We start from the raw sequence: 19,334 nt of genomic DNA on the forward strand, positions 1-19,334 counted from the left end.
CATCACCTCCTTACAGTTTCAGTTGTGAAAAATTTTTGGCTATGAATTTCACATAATTTTAACATAATATCTTTTCTCTAAATAGTGTTTTTGGTATTCTTGGCTTTCATTTGAAAACTCATTCTATGTATCTGTATGCTAGCCTACCTAAAGGCGTAAAACCATGAACTTGCTACTGGTATAAAAAAGCGTATCAGCATTTTCATCGCAACGGCTATCAAAACAAGGAGCTTCTTCTATGACTTCTTCCCCTTCTTCCACAAACATCAACATCGCACAAGTTGGTTGGTATATTTGCAACTCATTATCATTTCAAAGTTCACATCAAACGATAACAGAAAAAACGGTAATACCTGTACGTGTACGAGACTACAGCACCAATTAAGAGGCGCTTGAATTCGGCACAATGTTGCGAGCAATCGGTCAATCGTCAGCAACTATAATGAACAGCAGAAATTTGTGCAGCAAAGCCAGCTCTCGGCTGCAGGGAAAAGTGGCAGTGGTAACCGCCTCCACAGACGGGTAAGTTCACTGTCCCTACATGGTACCAAACCGGTTTGTGCTGATCAAGCAATTCCTCCCTACAGCATCGGGTACGCAATCGCGGAACGGCTTGGTCAGGAAGGTGCCAAGGTGGTTGTCAGTAGCCGGAAGGAACAGAATGTGGCCAAAGCGGTGGACAAGCTCAGCAAAGCGGGACTAGATGTGGCCGGCATTAAGTGTCATGTGGCCAACGCAGCCGACCGGAAGGCACTGTTTGAAAAAGCAGTTCAAAAGTACGGTGGAATCGATATCCTTGTTTCGAATGCCGCTGTCAATCCGGAAGTAGGTGCAGTGTTGGACGCCAGCGAGGCCGCTTGGGATAAGATATTTGAGGTGAATGTCAAGTGTTCATTTCTACTGGCTAAAGAAGCACTGCCCTATATCCGGCAACGAAAGGGAGGAAGTATTGTGTTTGTATCTTCTATTGCCGGCTTTCAACCGTTTTCCCTTCTTGGGGCTTACTCGGTTAGTAAAACCGCTCTGTTTGGTTTAACCAAAGCAGCCAGTCAGGACTTGGCAAGCGAGAACATTCGGGTGAACTGTGTTGCTCCGGGTATTGTGAAAACCAGATTTTCCGCTGCGGTAAGCTCTCTTTCATCATTTTAAAAGATAATTCAACTAGTTTTTGACTTATTTTAGCTACACGAATCGGAAGGTGCCCAGGAAGCCGCACTTTCTACAATTCCAATGAAGAGATTTGCGGAGCCAAAAGAGATTGCAGGTGTCTGCGCATTCCTGGTGTCGAATGATGCAAGCTATATAACCGGAGAAACGATTATTGCCTCCGGCGGAATGCCATCAAGGCTATAAGTGATACGCAATTTGGTGATTGGGGCACATTTCAGACAATATAATAAACACAAAATTTGTTGAGTTTTAACTTTTTATCATAAAATTAGCAAAACAACATACGAATCATCCCACCATGGTTCTTTTTCTGCCCCTCGCTCGAACAGCTTCATATTTGGCGATCGTTTCCGGTACTTTGTACGTGTTATGTTTTTTGTAACTTTCCAATACCAGTCCAAACAGTTCCGGTACCTGACTGTGGGTACTTAACAGGGCCCGCTCGAGGACATACAAGTCTACTCCCATATCTTCAACGTTCAGCGAATGGTAAGAAAGTCCAAAATCTATCATGACAAATCGATAGGGCAAATTTGGCTCGCCTTCCGCGACTGGATCCAGCAGCATATTTGAAGTCGTGAGATCCCCATGGATTATGTTGTGCCCATGTAACTTGCCTACGACTCGACCGATTTCCGCTGCCAAACGATCAATCTTAGGATTGTTTTCGATTCCTTCGCTAACGGCGTTATCAACAAATTGCTTTGCAGTGATCGCATTTTCCAAGTATTCCATAAAAACCTTGCGTCCGGGAAGATCGACTCCGAGCAGTTTAGGAGTAGCAACTTCTGCCGATTTGCACCTTTCGAATGCCTTCTGTTCTGCACGAATCCGCTGCCGGGTTAGCTGAACATCTAAGTCTGGGTGACGATATTTCTTGGAGAACCGTTCTTTAATCAGACATGTTACTCCGTTGTGTTTGCCGATGTATAGTTTGCCTTCAGCACCTTGCAGTAGGAGAATTTCTCCTTTTTCTGATTCCATTAAAACTGTTTAAATTTTAGCCATTTAGAGTCAACTATTGGCAAAATTATTCAAAAATCTCCAAATGCCGGTGAAAAAAACCAAAATAAATTATCGATATCGGCTCGCATCTCGCAACCGACGTCTAAATCACAGATGACGTCTATTTATGATACTCTTTTCTACACTAAAGAAAACATACTAACGAATTCCAAAAATTTCCCCAATTAATTGAAGGCGGAGAATTTTGCTTGTTGTTTAAAAGCGTGGTTTGCTTCATGCCTGCAATATTTTCGATAAAAATCTAAATAAACTGGGGTATTCAAAAATTTATACTTACACACCCTATGCCAGAGACAGCAATGCAAAGCTACCTACAGCAGCTGAAAAAATTGAAAAGAATTCTCGACTACTTTGTGATAAGGTCGTATGTCTAAAGCCTGTAGTACACTCTTTGTCTAATGGTCAAATATTTGACCTGACATAATGGTCAAATTTATTTGACATCATGGTTGTTGTTTGCCCGTGTTTGCCCCATGTTAAAATTGGAGAGTGACAAACAATTATCTTTGACCAAATTTTTATCTGTTTAAAAAGTGCCAAATATTTGACGGTTGATCAAAGAGTGTAATACAGGCTTAAACGTAAACAAAACGAGTGAGAGTTATATTCCTTGTACTTCACAAGCACAAATCATCTCTCACTCGTTTTGTTCACGTTTAGACATACGACCTTATCACTAAGTAGTCGAGAATTCCTTTGTTGATGACTAGGGGCAAGACACTATAGATATATTGCGAAACATTTTCAATATTCGATGTTACAAAGTATTTATCGTTGCATTTTCAGGCACACGTCTGTCTGTATCAGAACTCCTTGAGAGCATTTTATTGTCGGAGTGATATGAATGTGACAGATAGACGATAAATATCAAAATATATCCACCAATATCGCATGACATTACCGAAGAAGCCATGAAGCTAATGGGAGAGATTATTCAGATTACCTCAAACGCTGGGTTCAATCTTCGAAAGTAGTCGACCAATGTCCCACAATTGTTGCAGAGCGATTGAGGAATGAATGCGGAATCTTAACCTGTCAAACTAGCTCCTGGAGCATAGACGACTAGGCCCAGTGAACGGATTCTTCCAACGATGTCTTTTTCTACAAGTTAAAACTCAACACACATAAGCCTGCAGAACACCAAACGTCAGATTTTGTCAGACACCGCTCGATTGTTTAACCCTTGGCTGTCGCCAGTTATCGTTCATCAAAATTCTGTACCAAACGTTTTGGCTTTTGGATCTATCGTGGGATGATCCACTTCCTGTAAATGTCGACGATGAGTGGAACAAAATCAAACTGAGTTTACCGTTAGTGTTACTTCAGATCAGTAGACAGTGAAGGAAGAATCAGACCGATGTCATAATAACTGTTTCCTGAAGCCGCCGCTGATAATGATGGCGCTAGTGTTGAAAATATGATCATAAGCTCCGTTCATTGTGCCGCATGTGTTACTGTACGCATTTTTTGCGTGCTCCTAACTATGTTGAATGTAGGACACTCCAGAATATGTTTCAACCATGTTTTAACGTGACCATTTATGTCCTGCACAAAATCCATAAAACGTTCAAAACGAACAGTTGTTCTTTCTTTTTGCATTTCTAGACATCACTTGCAGCAACAGTCGATCTTGCATGGACGGAGCTTATTCGGCTGTTTCGCAAGCACTGACAGCCTTTTGACGTATGATCGAGCCAGAGAAAAACAGCTTCAAGCAAAATGTAAGGGTATGACGTTCGTGACAGGAATGTGGATAGAAAACGCTTTTCATTGGTGGCCAGCTAGACTGAGGTGGCACCAATTCAACAAGTAAGTTTCTTTGCTAAGGTTGGAACTAAATGTGGCAATGTTATTGGTTTAACTGTTGATGGTCAATCACGAAGCCATCGCACATTTGGATATTATTGTTCACGATTGGACTGATTTTAAAATCGTGCTTGAATGGCTATCATCGCACTCAAGAAGATGGAAAACATAAGTTGCTAATCGTACTTCAACAATCATGGAACTGCTACCACGAGGTGCTTGGAATTTTGTACCAACGAAGGAAAATGTGCCAACGAAGGAATTGCTCCTCGTGTGGTGTGTTGTGTTTCATTTAGTGCGACATGCTTTAGGGTGGTCAGGTCCTGAGTGGTTAAAAAGGAATGGAGAAGAGTGGAAGAAAGAAAAGGTTTGTCCGTTACTTGAGCAAAACATTTGTTAAGCAAAACAAGAAGTGGTAGTGTATGGCGGTAGTTGCTAAAGCAGTATCAACATTCGAAGTAGAAAAGTATCTTATGGAACGATACTCCTCCATAAAATTGATGAGAAAGGTTTTAGCGTGGGTTAACCGATTCAATGTAAACATGATATCAACCTAGGGACAACACACTATTGATATATTGCGAAATATTTCCAATATTCGATATTACAAAGTATTTATCGTTGCATTTTCAGGCACCCGCCTACCTTTACCACAAATCCTTGACAGCGCGTTATTATCGGAGTCTGTCGGCGTGATATGAATGTGACAGATAAACGATGAATATCAAAATATATCCACCAATTAATAATTAACATTCAACATTCAAAGGCAACAGCAAAGTTGAACGGCTTCTGAAATTCAGAAAGCAGATCTCCAACTGAAACGCTATGCACGAGCAGTTCAGTTGTGAAAGGGCAAGGGCTGCGAAAAGGTTAATACTTAACTTAAATCGATTTGCCCCTTTTTAGATGGTTCGGGTATATTACTAGTTTTGGGCAGGTTGGATAATTCAAACTTATGCTATGAAAGACGTCATCCAGTAATTTTTCCAAAGTTACACTGTTGTACAGTTTTGTTGATTCGAGAAGTGTATCTGCAAAATCTCCATGCTGGTGCAACTTTTGTAATGGCTTCCATAAACTAACATACAGCCGTTAAATCTGTCATGTATTCGCTGGAGAGCCAAGACAACTCTGATAGGTAGTATACCAGCAGTGGGACTATGTGAAGGAAGAACCTTCGAGAACGTGGAAGTGGACTACGCCGGACCACTTACTATTCGCTCGAGTACACTGCGATCATTTAAAATAGCCAAGAGATACGTTGCGATTTTTGTGCGTCTAGCAACAAAAGCGTTACATTTGGAAGCTGTCAGGTCTTACAGCAAACGCTTTCATTTCTGCTTTGAAACGTTTTAGCGATCGACGTGGTCTACGGAACTGTTGACATACGAGGAGCTTTCTATAATATTGGTCCAAATTGAGGCATGCCTCAACTCACGTCCTCTTTGTCCTCTACCAGTGTCAGCCGAATGCTGTGGCGCATCAACACCAAACCATTTAGTTATGTCAGTGAAATCTGGAACAGATGGAAAATTGAGTTTATCAACACACTTCAGCCGAGAAACAAATGGAGGGGCATTCAGGAAAACTTGAAGCTTGGTGACTGGGTGCTCGTTAAAAATGAAAATTGCCCTCCAGCCTATTTGGCGAGTTGGCGCGTGCGGTTGGAGTACATCCTGATCGTAATGGAGTTGTGCGTAATGTAACGCTGTGCAGAGGACAAACGCAGTATCAGCGCCCGATTCATAAGCTGGTGTTGCTGCTATCCAATTGAGACTTCGCCTCAAGGCCGGGAGGATGTTTGAGGACGTCCCATGCAAATACAGTACATAAGAAAAGAAAACCTGGCATTTTGATGAATATCTGGCATTTTTTAACGTTTGTTTGTCGCGCGATCGAAAATCTGGCAAAACCCAAATTCATCTGGCACAATAGTAACGCTGCTTGCTATTCAAATCCCTCGATATCGAATCCTTCGATACACTGGTCTGGGCATGGATCAGATATTTTATTAACAATAGAACTTTCGGTAGAATTTTTTACCTCCTTTAAGGTATACATTAGGGTGGGGAAAAGTGATCGATTTTCCAGAACCAAGTTTTTTTGGTTCCTTTTGGGGCCCCAAACAACCCTAAACTTACTGGAAGTCGATTGGTTTTGTCTCCGCCTGGCGCATTGCATTTCAAATTTATATGAAAATTTATGTGGGAAAACCTACTTTTTTGCATTCACCTTTCTAGAGGGCTCAATAATGATTTAATCATGATGTATAAAGACATGGTGTAACGATATGTCAAAAGCAGAATCGGCCAAATTGGAAAAAAATTGCCAGCGAGTAGGTTTGTTTATAAACAACTAGGGCATAAAAATTATCGCATCTCATAATATATCATTTGGATGCATTTAAATTATAAATATGGCAATGCTACATACCTTGCTACCAATATTCATTAATTTAAAAAACAATTTCCAACTTAAAACACCTGAATTTGCAGTATTCAATGTCTAGTTAGTGAGGATATATCAACAAACACGAAAAAGTTATTCGCTGTTGCATAGTGAAGCTTCGTCTCCAACCCTCCGAAGTGAAAAAAACGCTTCCTCACCCCGCGCCTGGTTTTTGATCAAACTGTTACACCATGTTCTACTCATCATGGATTTAATAATGCACTACAGTATGTAAAAGTATAGTATTTTAGACGCCTAACAACTTTGCAGAAGGTACTAGGATGTCTCTAAGAAGAGCTAAAGCTGTTGAAAGTTGAGTATGTCGATTCAAATGCAGAAAATCTTGCTTTCTGCCAACATTACCAATGTACTGGCGCCAGTAGGATTCCCATCAGGAATAACCTGTCGTAATGAGTTTATACACTCAGCTGGATCAAACAAGAAAATTCAGGTCAATATTCTAGGCGTAGGTAGGATCTACAACGTGTTTCAGAGGTTAATTCTGATGGAAATCTGACTAACGCCGGTACACTGGCAGTGTTGGCAGAAAAAATGATTTGCAATATAAATTTCGACATACTCAACTTTGAACAGCTCCAGTATTTTTTGGGACACCCTAGCTTTTTGATGTCTTCGGCCAAGTTGTTAGACCTACCATTTGAAGTCATGAAACCTATGATTAAGGCCACTTTGAGCTCTTTAGAATGGAAAATGCAAAAACGTTGGTTGGTGTAGTGAATTACTTTCGGTATAGATTTATTTTGGGGTGACGGCCAACTAGCGAATACCCAACTAACGAAAACTCAACGAGTAAATTACCGCTGTATTTTGTGCAGTCGTTTTAGGTCTGTGCTTATTCTATATGCCCCATATCCCCTATGTTTGCCACTTCTCACATCTCTTTTGCAATTCGGGTTATTCGCGTTGAAAGAGATTTTGAAGGCTGTTCGCACCTACGTGAACACTCATATGTAATTGTCAAAACGTGCGTGATGACAAAAGCAAAAGTATTTCCTTCCTTCTTTTTCGCATGCAAAAACCAAACAAATATCAGCAACACCGTCAACGCGAATTGACAACGACAAACGCCGGAAAGCTAGCATGCGTGATTGTTTTTTTTGCGCGTTTGTTATCGTTCGATTGTACGCCGGCACTTTTCTTTTCAGTTTAACATTTAAAAGTTTTTACCGAAAAATTGATTCCTTTTTTATGTGCTTACTATAATGTCATCAATCATTATACAGACTTTTCGCCGGCAACTGCTGTTGCGAGCAAAAATTTCACGTGACCTCACAAGTTTACCATTTCTTCTTACCCGAGAATCACTAGTGCGACGAAACGTTTACATCCACACCAGTAGCTGTTTTGTAAACAAGGCAACCTTCCGAGACGATGTTTCTCTGTTAGCAGCTAAACAGGACCCGGACACATTCGGAACATTATCACCATCGGTTGAGGAGCCCGATGTGCCAAACGAGGGAGATCTTCAGGAGGAAAATTTTCTACAAAATCTTCCGTCGCGGTCACAAAAACTTTCCACAAAACAGTATGCAGATTTGATAAAAGATCATTTAAAAAATAAGCGAATCAAGGAAGCGATCGATGTACTGGAAGTACGCATGAAGGAGGATCGGGTGAAACCCGTAAATTACCTGTTCAATTTAGTGATTGGAGGATGCGCTCGGGTTGGATACAGCAAAAAAGCTTTCCAGCTGTACAATAAGATGAAACAGCATGGGTTGAAGGTGACGGGTGGAACGTACACTTCATTGTTCAATGCCTGCGCCAATTCTCCGTTTCTGAGCGATGGATTGCACAAAGCCAATCGTTTGAGGGAGATTATGATAGAAAAAGGTTACGAACCTAACGAATCTAATTACAACGCAATGATAAAAGCTTACGGAAGATGTGGAGAGTTGAAAACAGCGTTCCAGCTGGTTGATGATATGATAGCTAAGGAACTGAGTGTGGACACAGACACGTTTAATTTTTTACTACAAGCTTGCATTAGTGACGAAGAGTTTGGTTTCCGGCATGCTTTACTCGTGTGGCACAAGATGTATCGTATGAGAGCCTCGCCAGATATTTACTCTTTTAATTTACTGTTGAGATGTGTTCGAGACTGTGGATTGGGTGATCTGGAAACCACCGAGTTAGTTATAGGACAAATCCTCGATCAGCATAAACCGAAACTTCAACAAGGGAATAATGATGAGACCCCATTGGTTGGCGATGGTAGCAGTGAAACTTTGAGCCAGGAAACCCAGCTGACAAACATTAATCGAGAAATAATTTCGGAAGGTGCCCCAAACCTTTTGTCTCGAAAGCCACATTTGGGTAGTCTGATTGCTTTGGCAGAAATTCGTAAACCCGAAGAGCGATTCCTGTTACTTGGAGGCCTCCAAGGATTTCTGCAGGAAATGGAGCTTGCCAAGGTGCAACCGGATATCAAGACGATGACCGAGTTACTGGAAGTTATTCCTCCTACGATTGTGGCCGAAAAGCAGATTCTTTCCACCGTTCGCCGTTACGGTATACGATGTGACATTGACTTCTTCAACATCCTTATTAAGAAGCGATCGATGCGGTTCGACTATGACGCAGCGCGTGAAGTTCTCACCATGATAAAAACTGCCAGGCTGGAACCGGATATTGTAACTTACGGCGTCCTGGCGCTTGGCTGTAGAGTTCCAGAGGAAGCTCGAGCATTATTGCGCGAGATGTCCGATGCTGGCGTGCGGTAATTTGAATCTTGATTTATCACTGTACGAATTTATAACTTTTTGCTTTGTTTCAGAGTAAACATTCAAATTCTAGGAGCCATGTTGCGCCAGGGAATGGCCACTCAAAACTTCCGCTACGTAACTGAAATTTTACAAATTGTGTATCAGCAACGGCTGAAGCCGAATGAAAAATTTTTGCAACATTTAGAAGATTTCAACAAAAAATGCGAGCAGCAAAGCCATGCTTATGATCGAAATCCGCGTAAGGCCGGTTGTGAAACGTTCAGGATGGAGTATAATCGATACAAGCTTAAGTTGGATTACTGGAAGGAACAAATGGGACTACAGGGTCTCGATTGGGATGCTGCCCGGGGGATTGTACGGGAGCATCCGTGGGAACAATTTAAACAGCCGCAGGCGGACGGTTTCGAAGCCACCAAAAATCCCAAATTGCGACATAAAAAGAAGAAACATCATTCGATACGAAAGCTGGCGGTGGATGATGAGGAAGTGATCAATAAGCGAATAGAGTAAGTTAGTGATAACTAGACTTTTCTGTATATAGGCTAGTCTGATTTAGTTGTTCCAATAAAATAAACTGTTTGTCAGTTTAACAATAATTTGTAACTTGGTTGAGAAATACTTGCAAAACGAGCTAGGTACAATTTTATCCTTCTAGTTATAAAGTCCGATTAGAGTGTAAATTGAGTTCGTAGAGATGCGAGTCGCTAATTTGCTTATGTTTTTTTCACTGATTGGCTTTAAACCAGCCTTGCCAGATTTGAGTATTTATCCTTGCGTACAGAGCGTCCAGAGAAAGCATGCAATTTTTTCATTATTTATTTATTATTATTTGTTGAATTTTCTAAACATCTGGAATAAACTAACGCAAACATTTCTAGCTTTCTACAGATTATGTGACTGAGTGAAGAAAAAGTTTAGAAATAAACGGCCTTTTGTTAGGTACATTTCTGGCATCGCTGCTGTTTTTTTCGCGCACTCAAAAGGCGGCATTCTGTCGCATTGGTCGTGTTTTGTCCAGTCTTGTTATAGTGTTTTACTCACCTTTCATATTTTAAAAATTGTAAATATATTGTATATTTTAGAATAACGTAATAAAAGTGAATCGAATTCATTTGAATACTAGACGAACCTGGTGCTACTTAGCTAGAAAAAAATGAGCTCCGACTTGGACTACGAAGAACAGAGTAAATATGCCAATTTAGGCCTAGCAGATCAAACTCAATACGGTGCATTGTTATTTCCAGAACTACTTCGGCGGAAGAAGAAATCATCGGAAGCTGGCAATTTGCTGCAGCTGGCAGAAGTATGTCTCAAACTCGGCGAGCTATACAACGATCGTGGCGAGCACCGAAAAGCCTTGAACGAATTCAAACTGGTAGGGAAAGCGTATAGCAAACAAAATATGGCAATGGAAGTGGGTCGTGCGTATCGGATGGTTGGTGAAATGTTTATGCTTCTGGGAGAATACGAGAAAGCACTTCAATATGAGGCGAATTATCTGGAAATAGCCCAGCGAGAAGGAGACCAAGTAGAACAGCAGCGGGCGCTCGTTACGATTGGCAGGACCCATCTACTGCAAGGGCAGAGTTGCGAAGAAAAGGCTGAAGATTCGCTGAAAGAAGCAGAAAAGGTTTTCCAAAAGAGTCTAAAGATGAGTCGACATTTGAAGGGTATTCCCAGAATAGAACAGATGGATATGGAAGCCAGATCGTTTCTTAATTTGGGTGTTACCAAGGAACATCAGGGACAGTTGAATGTTGCTATTAATTACATGCAAGACGCGATTAAGATAGCAAAGAATAACGAACTGCATGAGCTGCTACATCTTTGTTACATGTCTTGTGCTCTGATGTTTCTAAAACAGGATGATTATTCAAAAGCTTTAAAGATTCTTAACGAAGCTCTAGAAGTGGCATCAAGACTTCACAACAAGACAACAAAAATGTGTGAAACCCTGTTAATCAAATCGGACGTTATGATTCGCATGGGGGACTTCCAAAGTGCGCGGCAGTCATTAAAGCAGGCATACCGATTGAAGACTCCTGTTGTTTCCGATGCAGAGAGCATAGAGCGTCAGCTGAAAATTGTAGTAGCACTTTGCCGCATTGAGGATAAACTAATCACTACTGACGACAATGATCATGCTACGAAGAAACGCCTCTACGAACAGATGGGTGACGGATCCTGCAAGCTGGAAAATTACAGTAAAGGAATCGATTATTACCTGAAAATGTTAGATTGCGCTCGGCGCAACGGAGAGACCGACCGGGAGTTGGTTCCGATTTATGTGAGTTTGTATCAGACGTACAAGGATAATAAGCAATATACGGAAGCTCTTGAATATCTTTGGAAAGAGCACGATTTAATAAAAAATATACCGAAAGAAGCTTTCAACACGTTACTTAACATAGCGGAAGTTTACGAGTTGCAAGAAGAGTCATACTTTGAAATCGAGGACATTTATCGTCGTGCTCGTCAGGAAGCGAAAAAGCTTAAGTCGCTCAAGAGTGAAAAAGTAGCACTGAAACGCTGCATAGCGGTGTTGAAGAAGCACGGTATGGATCTCATGGTGGAAAACTTGGAAACGGAAGCCGCACAAGCTGGGATTGATTTGACCTCATCTGATGTCGAAAGCGACAGCGACACTGAACAGAATGAGACGGAAACTTCGATCGAGTTTCACATTAACACGGAGGAATTCGGAGACGATGTGGATCTGGCAGAGCTGTCCAACTCAGAGAACGAAGATCAACCAAAAGCTAGCGATGTACAGCCGGAAGCTAGGGCCACGAGGAAGCGGGGTACTTCTTTCAAGGTAGACCTTTCAACTGATTGTTATTTTTCTGTCTAATTAATGCATATGTTTAATAAACAGGTGCGCCGAAACGGCAAAGGAGAAACTCAATTACATCAGGCATGCATTAATGGTAATATCGTTCTCGTACAGAAGCTTCTAGACCAGGGCCATCCAGTTAACGTTCGGGATAATGCTGGTTGGCTTCCGCTTCACGAAGCTTGCATTCATGGTCACAAAGAAATTGTCGATATATTGGTGGAACGAGGGGCTCATATCAACGATAAAGGAGGGGTCAAATGTGATGGGATTACACCGTTGTATGACGCGTGCTCCAATGGAAACCTTGAAGTGATAGAGCTTCTACTGGATCGAGGAGCCAACTGTACTTTGCAAACCGATTCTGGAGACACTGCTCTGAATGTTTTGGAACAATGGTTTAAAGCTAGTCAGACGATGCTTCCGAGTGAGATAATTGCTTCTTACAAGAGCGTACGGGGCAGAATTGAAGAATGTTTCAACAAGGCAGGTATCAAGTTGAATGAGGCTTCCTCTATGCCGGAAGCAATCGAGGTAGAACCCTCTACAAGCGAGGGTCGGGCTAGTCGCAGACGAACAAATCAACTCAGTCGGCCGAATAGCGGCACGACGGAAAGAGATGTTCATTCGGTTAGCACAAGCAACAAAAAACCACGAAATTCGCCCCGCGTTCGCCATCGAGACGTCCTCTCAGACTCGTCTGATTTATCGTCAGATTCGGACGACGGGAAAAAGGTAGACAACTCAGTTTCTTTACCCCTAGGAAGTTCTCGTTCAGCGTCAACCGGTCTTAACGATTACCGCGATGCAATGCAGGTGCTACGGAAAGGTTCAACAGTCAGAGCGCAGATAGTTTCCCCTTTAAAAGATCCCAATCCTGCTCCTGCGAAACGTCCCGCCTATTTACATCAGGACGAGGTTGATGATGACTGGCTAGAGGATGATCTTGGCCCCAATTCCAAGCGGCAAAAATTTTTCTCCGACACAAGTTATACAAAAAAATCACCCATCCGATCGGCTAATCGAAGCTTTGAAAAAGAAGACAGCCCTCCCATATCTGATGATACAATTACTACAACCGGCATAGATTACGATTCGGATGATGGTTGTCAAATGATCATGGATAGAGTTTCGTTAGAGGAAGGTGAACCTTCGGCAGTCGATGCCCATCAGATACTGATGAATGCATCGGAAAAAAGCTTCTCCAAAAAGTCCTCTAGTCACCAGAGTGCGCGTCGGCAATCCTCGTTTCACGAACCGGCAGAATATCAAGCGTCATTGCTTGAAGTTGGAATCAGTGTATCTCCACGTTCGCCAAGTCCCCCGGCTGACGAGCTGGAGGAACAGACATCACCGACGAAGGATGATGAACCGGTTGAAAATAAGTCGCCCGTTAAGCTGCTACCGCCAAGCGTACTTCGGGTTGTCGTCGAAGGTGAGGTGATCGATGTGGACTACGATGAAGATCGTCTTACGGAGTTGAACGTGGAATGGTTGATCAACGAGGTTGCGCAGCAATACGGACTGTGAGTATCAATACTGAGTTTGGTGCTAGATTTTGCTCTGAGAGTTATTGTTCTATTACAGAAAGCATGGCAAGCGTCCACTTTTGAAGCTTCTCCGCCCAGACGGTGGTCTATGTGTGGGTTCTGATCCTCTGACCACACTTCTCGGTGGCGATGATACTGCTATCAATTCCTATGTTATAGAGTACCAAAAACTGCCAGCAGAGCAGTTTTTTAATGACTATTGTAACTATCATAATCTTGGTAAGACATAATTTGACAATCTGATGCTATAGTTCTCTAATAACTTGATTAAGATTTTCAGAATGTCCTACCGAAGTAATGAAAGCCCTTGCAGTGATGGAATCTACAAAAAGCTTTAGTTTGCAGCATAATTTCTTCGAAGATAGCCCTGAACAGTGGGCTGTTTTGTTTCAAGCTCTCGAGGACCAAGAATGCCTTCGGGAGCTTTCTCTTAACGAAACTGAACTGTCGAATGAGGACTTCAAGCATTTGGCATTGAAGTTATCCTCCTTAAAAAATCTCGAAATACTAAATCTTTCAATAAACTGTATCACTTACATAGGCCTCCAGAGTTTGTCCTATCTAGCAGAAAACAGTTCCAATGTGCTGACCCGTTTGACCGAGCTGGATCTCAGTCGAAATCCGTTGATGGACAAGAGCTTACTGGTATTGACGGACGTGTGTCGGGAGCTGACACAGCTGCGAGTTCTGAGGTTGAAGTCCACTTCCCTAACAAATCTGACGTTTCCCGCAATACCAATGGACATTAGCCGGTTGCTGGTTTTTGACGTATCGGAAAATGATTTAAACCAGAAGTCTATCGATTATTTGTTTTCTGCTTGGAATACAAGGATTCTGATCGAACTTAATGTGCAGTCACTGGGGAATCTAGAGGACTTTACAAGTTTGCTAATTTTGACGCTTCAGACTAAAGATTTCGATATGCTGCGCATGGTAGATCTAAGCGACTGCGACCTAACCGATGACGTTTTCAGTACTATCGTGTTCGCGCTGAAAAAAAGTGCGGAGAAACTGATGCGTATCGATGCGTCGTTCAACAGTCAACTAACTAGAAAAAGTTTAATTTTGGTATTCGATAGTTTCAGCGATCGCTCGCTAGAGTTGGTGCGCTTTGAACAGAATGCACTGGTGTTGGACGATTGGAAGGATGATTTGTTGGAAGTTATTGGTTATGATGAAAGCAAATACTACCCGGGCCGAGTGGAACTTATGGTACCGTTAAGATTGACTGAAGAGGACAGAGTTGACCTGCGCAGTTCGTTGGAATCATTCTGGAGAACGATTTGGCCGGAAAGATATGTGGTTGAGATGGACGAGTGGACGGTGACGCTAAGTCAGAAAGAGAAGTTACGTCTAAATATACAGTGAAAGGTAAGATTGAATTAGTCTGATAAGAAAGATTAAGTGCTTTAACGTGACGCTCAGGGTTTTTCCTAGCTATAGTAGGATTTTAAGGGAAAGTAAGTAATCGAATTTTTCCTAAATATTGTGACCAACCGCATCAATGGTGATATTTTAAAATTATTTTTCGTATGAAGTGTCACTGAAAATATATTACTGTTTATTGATCGAAACTGTTAGAGTAGCGTAGATAAATTAAAACAATTGTATAAGATTTTCCTAAAACCTAATGCCCCGAATGCTATATGGGAAAACCGTTGGTGTAATTAAAAGGTGGTTTAGATCGAGGTTATATCGGCTTTCGGATCAACAAATCAAACCTCGCCCAGCTTGTTAAACAGTACTTTATTCGCAAATCTTTGGATAAACTTTTCATTTAATTATACATGGTTTCTGGTTAACCTTAACTAGTATATTTTTACTCTGCATATCTTTCTCTTTCATAAGACACCAAATCGAGTTTCGTTTAGGTTAATTGTTTCATGCTGATCGATTTTGCCCCGCTCAAGCTTTACCGTGTTATTCTTTGAACTACTCTTAGTCTTAGTTTTTTTCCGCAATTTCTCCTGTGGATCAGTGATCAGTGAACCACATAAACGCCTTTCTCCAGTTCACTCTATCTGTGCTAGGTTACCCTTGGCGTAGCTACCGATTCTATGTTCTCATATTTGTGACTCGTTTCTTCAAAGGTTGATACTATACATTGCTTTACAATTCCGTTTTGCTCTATCTGAATCATTCAAACTTTTAGGAGGAAGTTTCATATTAATCATATACATGCTGAAGTTCATTTTTGCTGCAGTAGTGTTAAAAATCTACCTTTAAACTGCTCGGCAAAAACTCATCAGTAACTTCCTATATTCCTATTAAATGATGTGATTTGGATGAACAAGTGTGCTGTACTTTAAAGTGCTGATGCTTTATCAAACTTTTTAATTGTCTCAAAAAACGTTGCAATATGTTTCGTTCACAGCAACAGTGATTTATTTGCTGCTCATGTATGATAATTGTCTCCAGGGTAAGTCAGTCCTTAAACAATAGTTTGGTACTTACAAGTTTGTAATAACAACAGCTGGTGAATATTCGGCGAACGATGATTTTTGCTTGTATTGAACCGCCTACAGCTGTCTCCTACTGTCAAAAGTGAGCGTTAAATTCATACTTATCACCAAACATTTTGGACTGAATCATGCGTTACCGGCTTTTCTCGTTTACACGTATATTGTAAAATGAATGTCGTACACAATTTAAAAGCTTACCAAAAGAAAAGATTGAAATAAAACGAAAAAAGCAGAAATAAATAGAGATACTCTAACAGATCACTAACAAGGTAATACTACATGCTAAAACAAAAAAGGACAGGATCGATCACTATATTCGCTGCAGTGAAGCTAATTTCGATTAGCTTCCTACCCGCTCTCATCGTTGGTTCGCTATACACAAATAGTATCTCCGTTATAGAATGTGTACGTAGAAAAAAAAAAAAAAACAAACTTTCATGGGCGGGCGTAGGTCGGATTTCGAGAAAGGTTTCAATGCCATACTAGTAGAAACTTTTACACCAAGCTTCATCCGGACTGATGATCGACTCCATATGGGCCGGCTTGACGGCGGCGTGGCCGATGTGGTTCGGTTGCGAGACCGGCAAGCACTGGAAAACGTAGTTCGTGTCATAGTTACTGTCCCAAAATTGCTGACCCCGGCAGTGGAAGCGCACTGCCATCTCAATGCGCTGCCCTATCTGGACCGAATTCCCGTAGATGGTGAAGCAAAACTTGTCGGAGAAACCATCGCAAGAGTTCTCCACGTACGAGGCCTGCAGGTCCGAAAAGCTGCGCCAGTTGTCTGTACTGTATCGAACGTAAACGGATTTATGGAAGTCGAGGTTTCTAACCCGCACCGTGCCGGTGATGGTTAACGTAATCGGGTCTGTTACTGCCGCGTTTTCCAGGCTGACCTGTTTTTCACGAACCATATCCATGAAGCAGGGCAATGCTCCGGGTTGCTGGAACATTGGCAATAATACTCTATCTGCCCGAGGTCCTAGGCTGATCTGCTGCAGTGGTTGCGGATCGAGAGTAATCTCCAGGTCTTCGTACGCTGATTTGGGCACTTTGGGAACTTCATCAACGAACGTCTTCACATCAGCCAAATCTAGGCCAAGCACATCCGCAAATCGGACAATCTTCTTCCGACCCGGAGTACCAGGAGGAGTTTTACCGGTTTTCAGCGATGAACATCGCCGAACGCGTTGCGGCCGTATAAAATCTTCATCCTCATCGCCGGAGGACATAGCTTCTTTCTTCAAATCACGTTTTTCTTCCGTGTCTTCCGTTTCCTCCGTTTCTTCTACATCTACCTCAACGCTACAGTCTTGAAGTTTCTTCTCTACCTCGTCTAGCTGCACCTGGGGACTCTGTTCACCGTGCTCGGGTTCATCTTCAACAGCTCCGTTGATGAGTTCCATCAAATCAATGTGGCACGTCTGATTTAGATCGAAATGTTCAATTTGGGTTTCTACTTCCTTTGGCATTATGGCATGTCCGTTGGTTAATACTTTTACATCATCCGTTTCGTCCCGTCCCTGCGATAGTTCGCAGGCACTGTTGCCACAACAATCTACATTGGGCACTTCTAGGGTTTTACTGTAGGCGGCGGCTACTTCTTCACCGTCCATGGTGACGTCCTGTAAGGTGCTGTTCGAGTTGTTCGAACTCAGTCCAGTGAACGTCGAGTCGTGCGTATCGGTGGTCGATTGCGACGGTGGGAGTGATTCTGAGCAGCTATCGCTGTCGATGAGCCCTGTCAGACTACCGGTGGGTAGGTGGCCGTTCTGGGTTAGTTTGCTTTTCGTATGCGTCGCAGAATCTGTTGCTGAGGTAGATTGATGTTGCGTTCGAGACGCTGCAATTCTAGGCGAAGACGAAGATGTGGCCGTCGCTGTCGTGCATGGATCCGAGGTAGTACAATCATAATAATCACTGCCTGCTTTCACCAGCTCGGAATCGGATAGTTCCGGATCGTAAAACTGGCAGTCGGACGAGGCCTGACTGGAGGGACTATTTTCGTGGCTGGTTACTTGGGGCGTTGTAGAGCAGGGTGAGGAACACACGTAGCCGGATTCAGGTGCGATAGCTTCTGCCGGAGTTACCGATGTTGTCTCGATCAGCCGCGTGTACTCACACTCGTCCACCGGTGAGCCGGGACTTTCGATTTCACCCAATCCAAAATCGAAAAATGAGTCGGCTTCATTCGTGACCATTCGAAGGGGCTGCAATCTGGTTACCGCCGTCTCCTCCTGCGTTAGCCATGTGTTTTCACTGGTTTGGTCTGTGGCAAGTTGGTTGACTTCCTCATTGGCATTTCCCTGCAATGAATATTTAACCCTAATTAATCGCGACTAGAGGCTAGCGTTGTTCTATTCTACTGGTATTAGCTTAGACGATACTTTTTGGAACCTGTGGTTAGTGGTCTTTCTACCTGCGATGGGTGGTTTAGAGGGCGATGACGGTGATGGCGAGATGGTTGCGAGCGGTGTTGTGCGATGTTTTCGTCGTCGTCGTCGATGTCGTTCGTGTCATGTGGAACGCCAAGAAGTTTTGTAGAGACATGGTGGCAGAATATAGAAAGCAGTGAGAGCATGCGCACTAAAGTTTGTGTAGCAAACCAATCCACTCGACGTATTGTAACGTGGTGGGTATGTCCAATTCACGGGATTAAATTTCATTAGTCATTCGACCCGAGAGAGAGGCAATGAGAAAGAACGAGAGCAACGGAAAAGGAAGGATCATCAATACGCTTGAGTTGATGTGTAAGTGCTTAATTTGATCTCGGGATGGTCTGATGTTGAGCGATGTTGAACGGGATGAATTCTCGTGAGGATGTAGGCGGAAAAGAGAGAAACGTTGCAACAGTCCATTAGACTGGGTTGAAATGAAAAGATGAATGGCAAAGTTAGGCCTCAGCTGATCGATCTCACCTGTGCACCGAGAGTCCATAGGCGGGATTGAAGGCTACGAGCGAATGCTTCAGCGCGACCCCGGCAAGACATGCCGATCGGTAGCAGCGGCGTAATTCCACACGGTCTGTCAGGTCCTCCACCGGGTGTCGACGGATCGCCTGCCGCGCTCATGGAAACGATGCAGTTTCTGGAAAAAGAAATAATAAAATTCATGAAGAGTATTTGGATTTTAGACCATTTCTCTAATGCTGATTCGTTTCTTTTGGCCGGGTTGGTTTTTTGAAAGCCGTGCAGTAAAACCACGAAAAAAAAATGTACGGTGTTGTTCAAAATTAAACTGTAGGTAAGGTACAAATATAATTCAAATAAAATATTCTCTGGACTCTGAA

At 42.5% G+C, this 19,334-nt stretch overlaps 5 protein-coding genes across 8 annotated transcripts in view; 3 read left to right on the top strand and 2 right to left on the bottom strand.

Annotated features, from left to right (window-relative positions):
* Positions 1-236: 236 nt before the first annotated feature.
* On the top strand, positions 237-1,423 carry LOC129721728 (dehydrogenase/reductase SDR family member 4). Its single transcript, XM_055674636.1, has 3 exons — positions 237-522; positions 588-1,125; positions 1,183-1,423. Exons 1-3 carry the CDS (start codon positions 407-409, stop codon positions 1,351-1,353), a joined length of 825 nt encoding a protein of 274 aa, XP_055530611.1. The 5' UTR covers positions 237-406; the 3' UTR covers positions 1,354-1,423.
* On the bottom strand, positions 1,409-2,260 carry LOC129721729 (EKC/KEOPS complex subunit TP53RK). The gene has a single exon (XM_055674637.1). The coding sequence runs from the start codon at positions 2,152-2,154 to the stop codon at positions 1,459-1,461; it is 696 nt and encodes a 231-aa protein (XP_055530612.1). The 5' UTR covers positions 2,155-2,260; the 3' UTR covers positions 1,409-1,458.
* Positions 2,261-7,544: 5,284 nt separating this feature from the next.
* On the top strand, positions 7,545-9,765 carry LOC129722238 (pentatricopeptide repeat-containing protein 1, mitochondrial). Its single transcript, XM_055675535.1, has 2 exons — positions 7,545-9,193; positions 9,251-9,765. Exons 1-2 carry the CDS (start codon positions 7,677-7,679, stop codon positions 9,708-9,710), a joined length of 1,977 nt encoding a protein of 658 aa, XP_055531510.1. The 5' UTR covers positions 7,545-7,676; the 3' UTR covers positions 9,711-9,765.
* Positions 9,766-10,159: 394 nt separating this feature from the next.
* Positions 10,160-16,139, top strand: LOC129721057 (tonsoku-like protein). The gene is made up of 5 exons (XM_055673173.1): positions 10,160-10,384; positions 10,445-12,015; positions 12,076-13,559; positions 13,621-13,802; positions 13,864-16,139. Exons 1-5 carry the CDS (start codon positions 10,354-10,356, stop codon positions 14,949-14,951), a joined length of 4,356 nt encoding a protein of 1,451 aa, XP_055529148.1. The 5' UTR covers positions 10,160-10,353; the 3' UTR covers positions 14,952-16,139.
* Positions 15,315-19,334, bottom strand: part of LOC129721058 (glycogen-binding subunit 76A) — a 56,039-nt gene continuing 52,019 nt past the window's right edge. For 3 of the 4 annotated variants that reach the window (XM_055673176.1, XM_055673174.1, XM_055673177.1), the window contains exons 3-4: positions 18,964-19,132; positions 15,315-18,351 (exon numbers count right to left, since the gene is read on the bottom strand). In XM_055673176.1, coding sequence (XP_055529151.1) covers positions 16,528-18,351; positions 18,964-19,116 — 1,977 coding nt within the window. In that variant the 5' untranslated portion in view covers positions 19,117-19,132 and the 3' untranslated portion in view covers positions 15,315-16,527. Of the gene's footprint in view, positions 18,371-18,432; positions 18,777-18,963; positions 19,133-19,334 lie in introns of those variants that run through there. The other variant, XM_055673175.1, reaches the window with a different exon arrangement.

Source organism: Wyeomyia smithii, chromosome 2 (genome assembly GCF_029784165.1).
Source record: "Wyeomyia smithii strain HCP4-BCI-WySm-NY-G18 chromosome 2, ASM2978416v1, whole genome shotgun sequence".
In the NCBI taxonomy this organism is placed as follows: Eukaryota; Metazoa; Arthropoda; class Insecta; order Diptera; family Culicidae; genus Wyeomyia; species Wyeomyia smithii.